At 45.5% G+C, this 10,352-nt stretch overlaps 1 protein-coding gene across 11 annotated transcripts in view; it reads right to left on the bottom strand.

Annotated features, from left to right (window-relative positions):
* The window catches only part of CHL1 (cell adhesion molecule L1 like), a 126,344-nt gene that overhangs the window by 29,210 nt on the left and 86,782 nt on the right, over positions 1-10,352 (bottom strand). For all 11 annotated transcript variants that reach the window (XM_015641194.3, XM_015641199.3, XM_015641196.3 and 8 more), the window contains 2 exons: positions 8,493-8,613; positions 5,536-5,720 (listed from right to left, as the gene is read on the bottom strand). In XM_015641194.3, coding sequence (XP_015496680.1) covers positions 5,536-5,720; positions 8,493-8,613 — 306 coding nt within the window. The remainder of the gene's footprint in view (positions 1-5,535; positions 5,721-8,492; positions 8,614-10,352) is intronic.

Genomic DNA, 10,352 nt, shown 5'->3' with positions numbered 1-10,352 from the left:
AGTCATTTAGCCCAGGTTTGCTGCCCCAAGTCCCTTTTGTTTCCATCTCTGGGGCCTGAGGCAGTGAGGTGTCCTTGATTGCCAGGCCTGGAGAGGAATTGCTGTGTCTGCCCAAAGTGGGGAAGCAGCAGCTGGCACTGGGTGTGGAGTTTGGAGTTCTGCACTAAAGAACTGCAGGGTTACACAGAGATGGGAAATAGAAAAGCTGGAATCCTAAGGCAGCCCAGTCAGAGCCCAGCGAGCGCCTCTGCTGTAGCTGGGATTCTCCAGGAGATGGCAAACGCCACCAACACTTCCCAGCTCTCAGCCCATCCCGTGGCTCAGCAGCATTCCTTGTACTTCCAGCGCAAAGGAAAGGCAAAATTAGCATCAGCACACAGCAATCCTGTTCTGCAGGCTTGGTGAGAGCCAGGCAGGGCGGAGGAATGGGCAGTTCTTATCCAGGTGGGAAACGAATGGACACGGGAGGGAAGAGGCTGGGAAGGAGGGAATGGCTCGGCACTTCCACAAAAACCCTCCGGTGTGAGTGTGATCTGTGAATTATGGTGAGGCTATTTCAGCAAGGCAAACAAGGTGTGAATATCCATCCAGCTCGAATCCTCCTCCCTAGGTACGAACAAGTGTTTTCCCTCACCTTTCCTGGGAGCTGACAGAGCTCCAGGACAGGACTGATCCACCCGCCCCTCTCCCTGTGCTGGGGAAATGCACCAGCATCCTGAATTCCTGTTTATCCATCCTGCAGACCAGAGGCTGAGCCACAACACATTTAGGAATGGTAAAACATTCTCTCATCACGGGGGATGAGAGGTTTGGGTGCCCACAGGGTGGTGGTAGAGGAGCAGCTGTGTGCTGCTGCTGCATTCCCTGTGCTCGCCTTTCCCAGCTATTCCAGGGATGTGCTGGGGAAAACTCCTCTGCAGAACATCCCTGAGCACCAGGTACCCAAACCTTGATGGGAAAAGATATCCATAACGAGGGAGGGGAGCTGAAGGGGAGAAAAAGAGAATTTATCTCATAAATGCTTAATTCTGACTGGTCCATGAGCCTTCAGTGGGCAGCCTCAACCCAAAACACAGCCTTGAATTCATCATTTCGCCTTGAAAGGCACCAAACGTAGAGGATTTAACACCAGACCTGACACTGCCTCTTCTGCAAGTGCTGGGGAGATCATGGGGCCCCTTTTGCTATTAAAAAGGTGAGTTAATGCAGGGAAAACATGAGGATTCATTAGTTAATACTCATAAAATGCCCTGAAGATTAACAGAGCTGTTGCCTGGTAATACAGCAACAGATGTTATCAGTGAGATATGCTAAAGCAGAAGATCACTGCTCCCCATTCACACAGATATTTATAAAAACCACCCTAAAGTGTGATGCACTTCCACACCCAGCCCAGCATTCCCACAGGAGAGCGCCCAGGAATGGTTTAATTAACATAGAAAGACTGAAATCAAATTCAAGCCACTAAAGATTATTTTAAATGATAAAATCACCCCATTTCCTTCACCCAGCAGAAATTCTTCTACCAACATCCTCACTCAGTGCCACTTCCCATCCCACGGTGACATGACCACGTTTGTTAAGCTTCTTGGTATTTGACTCCAGGGAAAAACTGTGCAAACAAAATATTTTGGTTTTGCAGATATTTTTCCTTCTCTCTCATATGGTTTCATCAAGAAAAAATGGGTGAAGGGCATGGAAGTGAAAAGGTTTGTACCAGTCCTGAATGAATTGTTGGTTTGGAATTTTTCCTCTAAATCTGCCCCAAACTGAGAAAGGAAATTCCCTTGTTTTGGAGACACCAGGCACAGGTGAAGGATCCCTTCCTGTCCCCACCTGTGCCCACACTCTGGAGGTGTGAGCTGATATTTGATGTCACTGCTCTCCTTTCTCAGCACTGGAATTGCTGTGGGTGCTCCAAGGAAGAGAAGAGGCTGTGAAGTCAGAGGCAATGAGATTTTGCCAGGTGTGAAATGCAATTTCACAGAAAGGCTGAAGAATCTCTTTCCCACGTGGCAGATGTGCTATACCCCTTAAAATATACAAAATATAACAAAATAGACACAGATTTTTTAACAACTACAAAATCCAGGGGTTGGATAGTCAAATAGTTAATCTGGAATGGCAAATATTTCACTGCATCATTTATTCTTCCTGGTAAGAGTTATCAGTTTGCTCCACCTGATTGATTTTTGTCTTTATGGGAAATACTGGGAGATCCAGAAATGAAAATTATCAAAATTGGGCATCTCCTGCATCCTTCTGCAGCAGAGCAGGATCATCAGCATCCAAAACTCCCACAAAGGATCCAAACCTTCCCTCAGCCTCTCTCACTGTGTTTTCCATTCAGTAGAACAAATCTGGGACATCTAACCAGCTTCTGCCTTGCTGCACTTTAACTCTCCCCTGTCTTCCATCACCCCCCAAAGAAATTTGTGGAGAAATTTCCTTTCTGAAGGCTGTTGTGCATTCCCCAGGTGTAATTTCTCCTAAATTAAAGATGTCTATACTATTTTTTCCTCAAATGCCATGATTTTGAGCTCTGTGACCATCTCTGTTGCCTTCTCCTGACTTTTCCTGAAAGAGATAAAGTTGCAAATCTTCTTACTTTAGGTGAGGCCTTCTCAGTTCTCAGCAGTCTCTTACAACAACACTTTTCTTTCTTTTCCAGGATGATTTTTCTGCCAGACTAACCCTTCCCAGTGATGTTCCTTTAGCCATCCAGTGGATTCTCCTGAAAAACCCAACCAGGCATTTCCCAGCCTGTGCTGATGAAGCCAATTAGCGCTGCCTGCTGAGAATTGCTCTGCACTTGTGCTTACTGAAGCCCATCCTTTTTATCCCACACCACTTTCCCAATTTGTCAAGTTCCCTTCCAATTCTCCTCCCATCTTCCCAAAGGCTGGGAATCCATCCCACTCCAGGGCCAGCAGCAGCTGCTGTCACCACCTTGGGCTCTGCATCCCTCTTGGAGCAATTTTCCAGTGGAACAGAAAGTTTGAGCCTGATTAAAACACCCAGTTCTGCTTCCCATTAATTTAATCTCTTCTTTTGCTCTGGCTGAGTAATAAAAGTATTCCGAGACATAACTGCAAAGGCCCTTAGCTATGACATTATTACTATAATTAATCATTATATTGTAACAATTATTTCATATTAAACCCCACCTAGGAGCCTCAGTTGAGATCAAAGTAACTTTAGCTCATTATGATCCTGCAAGATTTGGAGGTTTTATGTTCATTTTCTCTCAGGTTTGGTGAACTACAAACAACAACCAAATAAACACTTGAAGTCAAAACAATTTGTGGGCTTGCTTTGCTGTTTTTTTAAAAAAAATAATTCTCTCTCATTTGAATAACAACAGTGGGGATTTTGTGTCTGCTCAGGTATTCCAGGCTACATCTTCCCTTGCAAAGAGAGATTAAAATGCTCAAACAGTCAAGCAATTTGCTTGCTGAATATTTTCATATGCTTGGTAATGATTGCCTGAATCTTTGCCCTCAGACTCGCTAGGATTAGGAAGTGGGCTGCATGCAAACATCATTAAAACTGGTATTTAGAAGGGTGGAGTGTTGGTTTGAGGTCCTCAAATACCAAAGAGAAGAACAGAAAACGTGCCACAGTGACAGAAAAACCCTGATTTACACGCCAGCACTCCACTGAGGATGGCTGGAGGTTAAGAACAGCTAATTTTCCTTCCATATTTAATTTTCCTCTCCCTGCACACATCCTGTGAGAGGAACCTGTCAGGTGTGAGGAGCCCAACATCAGCAGGAGCTCCCTGAAGCCTCCTGCAGTGAAGGCTCAGGGTCTGCCCCTGAGTGTGCTGGCAGGAGCTCCTGCAGGAACGATGGACGTGTCCATCCCCAGCCAACAACAGCAACATTTGCTGCTCAGGAATTGCAGTGTTTGGGCTCAGGTTTTCCTTCACACCAAGGATGTGAGGTGACTCCTAATAGGAAGAATCCTGCTGCTGACAGGAGCCACCATCAGTTACACACATGGAAAATGGATTTAGTAGCAATTGGAAAAGGATTTTTCACTTTGCAATGGCTGCAGTGGGATTATTTCCCTTTTTTCTCTTCTTCTAAGCACTTGTTTGTTAAGAAGGAATAACAATTTGGCAGGAAGTTTTCCTTCCTGTGGAAACTGTGGGAGAAGAAGGTCAATATTCTAAACTGCAAAATTAATGTTATTTCTCTGGTATTTTAGTTTTTGCAGCTCCTGCAATTTCTTTGAAGGAAATCGATTTTTTGCAGCCGAGAAAATCATAGCCAGATTGTTAAAATATTCTGCTACAGCAGAGATGCTCCAAACCATCTGGAAGGATTTCTAGGAGTCAGCACTTCCCCTCCACCACAGCTGAGAACTTGCCATGCCCTGGGATCCTCCTCTGCCACACTTCCAGCGAGGGAAGGAGGAGTGCAGGGGACAAGGTTGGGTTGAGTGGATGGAGAGGACTCATCAGCCACTGGGAGAAAATCTTTTCCTCAGCTGCTGAGCAAATACAGGGCAGGGAGCTCAAAGTGCTTTTCTCTCCCATCAGAAATCCGGTGACCACAGAGGGATGAGGAGCCCTGATGAAAATAAAGCACCTGGAAGATTCTAACAGCGTAAAACTGCCAGGGATTGATTTTATTCTTTAAGTGCAGAGCAGAGGTTGGAGCATTTTTCATCAGGCAGATGTTTTCAGCGAGGTTTTCAGCCTCAGGATTGGCAGTTTGTGGTTATTTTTGGGCAGAGAAAGTGGCAGGGAGAGTTCTTGGCTCTGCAGTGACTCCTCAGAGCTCTGCTGGCTCCTGGGAAAGGGCAGCTCCACCTGCTCACACTCAGGGTTTGGGGAGGAGAAGGGAAAAAGGAGCCTTGGGTACTCAGTGAGGTGACAAAAATGGTCATATTTCCATTTTTTTAACTGCTAAAATATAGCAGAAAGCATCTTTTTTACTTTGTGTCATGAGTTTTATGATGCTTTTCAGGGATTACAGAAAACACTCCCAGCTCAGGTTGTGCCTGTACAAAAATCACAGCAAAGGAAGAGGAGAAGGAGGCAAGGGGTGGTACATTGTCTGCTCACTGAATTTTCACAGCCCTCCCTAACAGCCCACTTTTGGTGGAAACCAAAGAAAAGGACTTGAGTTAAACGTCCCCTTGATCCAGCCCAGTACAGCCATTCTACAGCTTTTAAGAGCAAAAAGAATAATTAGATATTTTTTCTGACCTTCAGCTCAGTACAAGACATTTCATCAATACCTCTGCTTGACTCCCTCAAATCTTTAGAGTATTGAACCTGCTCACATATTTAAATTGTTCCCTGATTTTCAAAGCTTTCATGGCTCAGGGGAAAAACAAAAGCATTATTTATATTTTTTTCTGTTGTAGTTTTAAAGGTGCTACTTTGTGCAAACCTTCCCAAATCTACGAGGCCAACATAAATTGCTGGAGTTGCCTGAATCTTATCAACAAAGAGCCTCCTTCACTTCCCTTTTCCCACCTTTTTGTCCCCAAACAATAATTTTAGTAAAGAGTACTGAGTACCTTCCACATGCACGTGGAACTTGTGACTGGCGCTGCCCATGGGGTTGCTGGCTGTGCACTGGTACGTCCCCTCATCAGCTGCTGTCACCTGGTCAATCTTCAGGGTCTTCCCAAAATTCTCTGTCTCTGGCTCATCCTTGGGCATGCTTCCCATGACCTTCACCCAGCTGAGATGAGGAGTTGGGCTGAGAACAAAGGGAAAAAAAGAAGATTTTGAGTTGAATGCAAGAAGCTGCTGTGATTCTTCACGTGGCAGAGCTGCTGGAGCCCACACCTGGGGTTTGGGAGGGGTTTTTAGAGGATTTTGAGCCTTTCAAACCTAAGACCTAAGGGTTATACCATACAGCTACTCTACTGCTCCTTGTTCTGCAGAGCCCTTGTGAGTGGGATTTTCAGCAGGGCAAAGCAGGAGGACGTGCATTGGATGTGTCTCAGCACGGACAGCAGGAAAGGGGCCGGAGCTCGTTCCATCCTGCTCCAAAAGGGCACCTGAGGACAGCCAAGGACGGCCAGGCTCCATTGCAGCGCCTCCCTCCCTGCCTGTCTCTTTGGAGGTGGCTGAAGTGCTGTCCCCACCCTTAGAAGGTGCCAGAAGTGGCACAGACCTGGGGACAGACGCGGTCGGTGACCCCGACACCGCGCAGGACGCACGGCCACGGTGCCAGAGCTGCTTCCTCCCGGGCCCGTCTGGCCCCGCGGCTCCGTGCCCAGGCAGGAGGCACAAAGCCCCAGGTAGCCACAAATTCTGCTGTTCCACCAGCTCTGAGCCCTGCAAAAATGCCATTATTCCTCATCCCACTCTTGTCCCACAGCCAGCTCCGAGGCCGTGCCCTCCTGACGCTGCCACTGCTCAGGGCATCAGTCTTTAAAAAATGACAGATTGGAAATGTCCTTAATTCCCTATTTTGCAGTTGGGTGCCCCTGATCCGAGTTCCTTGAAATCCGCTTCCATGGTCTGTGGATACTTGGCAGGATGGATTGGCAGAGATGTAGGCAAAGCTGATCATTTTTCTGCTGAAAATGGGAATTTTAGCAAAGAAAAAAACCCGTTTTATTCTAAAAGTTGCATTTTTGAAGGATTTTTATGAAAAGATGTGCTTGGTTATAAGACAAAGTACTTTGTGTTCTTTCAATAATGATAACTTAAAAAAAAACAAACCTTTTTCTTCAAAAAATTAAATTTCTAAAGAGTCCTGGAAAATTTTGAGTGAAACAAAAATATTTCTATCTTTTTACCTTTTTCCAAAGGGACTGAAAGACTTTTCTGGCTTTTTCTTCTTGTACCTGATATTCATGCTTGCTCATCAAAATTCATATTTGAGTATTCCCCAGGTGATTTCCCTATTAAAACCCCTTGGAAACCCTGTAAAATCAGAGTTGTGGCTTTAGGGAGGTTTGTGGGCTGGCAGATTTGCCTGATGGGGAGTGAATTAGACAAGGAAGCGTTGCAACAGGGAAGCAAAACTCACTGCAGATACCTGGAGTGAATCCAACAGAGACAAGTAATTCACCTCCCTTCGGGAATGCCAACTCAACTCCCTGCCAGCTTCCACCAGCAATGCCCTTTCAAGCCCATATGGAAAAACAAAATGCCCTAAACATGTGCAGGCAGATAAATATCCTGACTTTGGAATTTTATGGAGGGAATATAATTGCAGAGCCTTTAACAGGAATAATCTCGGTGCGAGGCAGAGTCTGCAGCTCCACATCCAGCACCAGAGGATGGTGATTTGCTCTGTCCCAGCCAAAGCAGAGGGGACTCTGCTTTCACTGGGGGTTCAGGGGGTGCACAGGTTCTCTGGTTCTCCTTTTGCACTGACAGCCACATGGGACACACTGGGAAGCTGGAAGAGCAAAGGCTGAGTGAGCTGGAGCAGCAGCAATGGGCCTGAGAAGGGAATCACAGCTCCCTGTGAGAGTGACTCAACATTTATTTCCCAGTCCCTTTCCTTACTTACCCTCATTTTGCCCTGTGTTGTTTACAAGGACAAAATTGCCCTGATCTCCCATCACAAAGCAGCTGTTTTAACCCTTCCCTCTATTAATCCTTTCACTACCCAAAGGCAGTCAGCAAGGTGGAGAGAGATCATTTAGAAGTGACAGGACAAGGGGGAATGGCTTTGAACAGAGAAGGTTTAGAGGTGATTTAGGTTTTTTAGGAAAAAAACTCTTCCCTGTGAGGGTGGGGAGTCCCTGGCACAGGGTGCCCAGAGAAGCTGTGGCCCCTGGATCCCTGGAAATGTCCAAGGTTTGAGGTTTGCTCTTTGCTATTGGATTTAGCAGGATCAAATACAGCTGATACTGAATTCCTACATAGCCATGGATTTGTTCCTCGATATCCTGTCATTTGTGAGGACACTGTGGAATGAAGATCCTTTATGGAAATTCTGGATACTGGGGAATGGGCACAGAAAACAGCCAGGTTCACATTCACACCTGAGCCTGCACCTCCTGCTGTAACTGAGATTATGATTTTTCCCTCAATGGCCCAACCATTCCTTAAAGGATGTCTTGTGTTACATCACTCAATAAATTTATTTTTTAAAAAAAGAGTGAGATCTTACACCTGGAAAATCTTAAATTTTGGGCATTGAAGCAAAACTGAATTGGCAAAACCAGGAAAAAAAGTAACAGCTTGTGAACAAAAGCACTGCAGCTGATGCTGATATTATTTACATTCTCAAAAATAGCACTACTGAAAAAACTTCATTTTTTTTTTTAATAGAAGAGTAAAAAATAATTCCATACTTACCACACTGGGATTTTAATTACTTGTTTACAAGTTACAGCAATAACCAGTACACCACTCCTGCATGCACTCTGTGCTCCTTTACAGGGACAAAAAGTCTGCACAGGAGCTCCATTTAAAACTGCTGCAAAATTTGCAATATCCCTTTTTCTTTGCTCATTTCTACCTCCAAAGGTGATTAAGTTTGTGCAGCATTTTCATTACTCACAGCCCTTCAGCAATACACTCCAGGAGCAGGACACCTCCCTTGATGACAGTGACTGATGAGCTACTGCCAGCAGATTCAGGAGGGATCAGCAGTTTGGGTTTCCTTTCCTTGATAAAATTTGCTGAAAGATAAAATAAAACAGAAGTTAGGTGGGAAGTCTCGGATATTCTTCAATAATGCCACAAACATCACTGCTGCCAGAAGGTTCCTGACAACAAATTGTGCCTTTTCTTTTCTATTTATACACTCTGAGACTAATCCAGGAGCCCTTATGTCCCCTGATAACAGTCAGAAGGGAGGTGCAGTGGTATCAACAGGCAGCAGTGCTGGGAAACCCCTTTTCCTACAGTTTTATATCCTTATAAATATCTTTATAATACTTTATATCCTTATAATATATCCTTAGTATCATCTGCACTGGCTCCATCATCTTTTAAACCTCAGGTGAAACCCCAGATTTCCTGACCTGAGCATCCCACAGAACTGTCCCTCCTGCTGTAATTATTGAATCTACAGTAATGGAGATAAAATTTGTAAGGAAGACTGTAAAAATAATAAAACAAGATTGACCTGTGTTTGATTCCAACAGCCCATTTGTTCCAGCCTGCCAAGCGAGGCTTTTAGGATGAAAGATGCAGGATTCAGTGGCTGTCCAGTTATCACTATCATAACAATTAGCACACTAATGAATCAGTCCCCAAATGGTGCTAGTTCTTAAAAAATAGCCAGTTATGGATGATTTGGTAAAATACCACATAGATCTCCCTGAATCATTTTCTCATTTTTAATTTGAATTTCCCCTTGTCTCTCTGCAGATCTGTGTCACTGAGCTGCAGCAGAGCACGTTGGTGCCTCTGGACACACTCACACATTTCCCATCTGCCCTCCACCTCCTGCTGCCAAAGGCAGCCACAGCCCCTTCCCAGCACGAGTTCAGACATCCCTTCGAGGGAAAAGCTGCTCGTGGAGTGGCACAAAGCCCTGCCTGTCCTGCTCCCAGGGCTCAGCTCCACAGGCAAAGTCAGAGGAGTGATGAGTGCTCTGAGTTATCCATCCCAAAACACTCCAGGACAAACCCCTTTTCAGAAACCTCCATGCAAAAAGAGGAGGTTAAATTGGGCATTAAAAAAAAACAAACAAACAAACAAAAGACTTTTAAAAGCCATTTCACCAAAGAAATGAAGAGTCATGAGCTCCAGACTCTAAATTTCATCTATTCAAAACAAAAGGAACCAGGTGGAGGATTGCAGGAATAGCCACTGTGCTGCCTGCAAGGAGAGCAGGGGATTCTCAGGATCTGCTCCAGAGAGGGGCAGGGAAGGCAGTGGCAGATGGGAATCCACAGGGTGAGAAGTGCTTTGCTGCAGTGTCCCCTGTGCTGGTGACACAGACGGGACACCACAGAGACAGAGCCACCTCCAGCCACATCGAGGTGATGGGGACAGCCACCACAGGGCACCCAAACTCCATAAATCCCCACCCTGAGCTCATCCTGGAGCAATGCAGCCCCAGGGTGACCCCTGGGACATGAATTCATGCTGTCAAACCAGCTGTCTCATCTCAGAGTCCTCTTAACTGCCAGGAAAAGATTTGGAGCATCCAGCTCTGGCTCCTGCCCTGAATTGATAACATGAGAAACCCAGAACATCAACGTCCTCACTTCCACCTCCTTACAAAGCTCCTTTCTCAAGTAAGAAAAAAACCTGCCATTTTTATTAAAAACCCTGCAGATTGCTCTCAAAAACTACAAGATGAGCCAATTGTGCTCCCTGGACCTGTTAAATCCACCCCATCACAATCAAGAGGCTTTTGTGGTGTGTTTTTGAGCATCTCCCATTTCACCTCAGCTGGAGGAGTCTC

This window comes from Parus major, chromosome 12 (genome assembly GCF_001522545.3).
Source record: "Parus major isolate Abel chromosome 12, Parus_major1.1, whole genome shotgun sequence".
Lineage (NCBI taxonomy): Eukaryota > Metazoa > Chordata > Aves > Passeriformes > Paridae > Parus > Parus major.
This window is presented reverse-complemented; position numbering and strand designations above follow the sequence as displayed.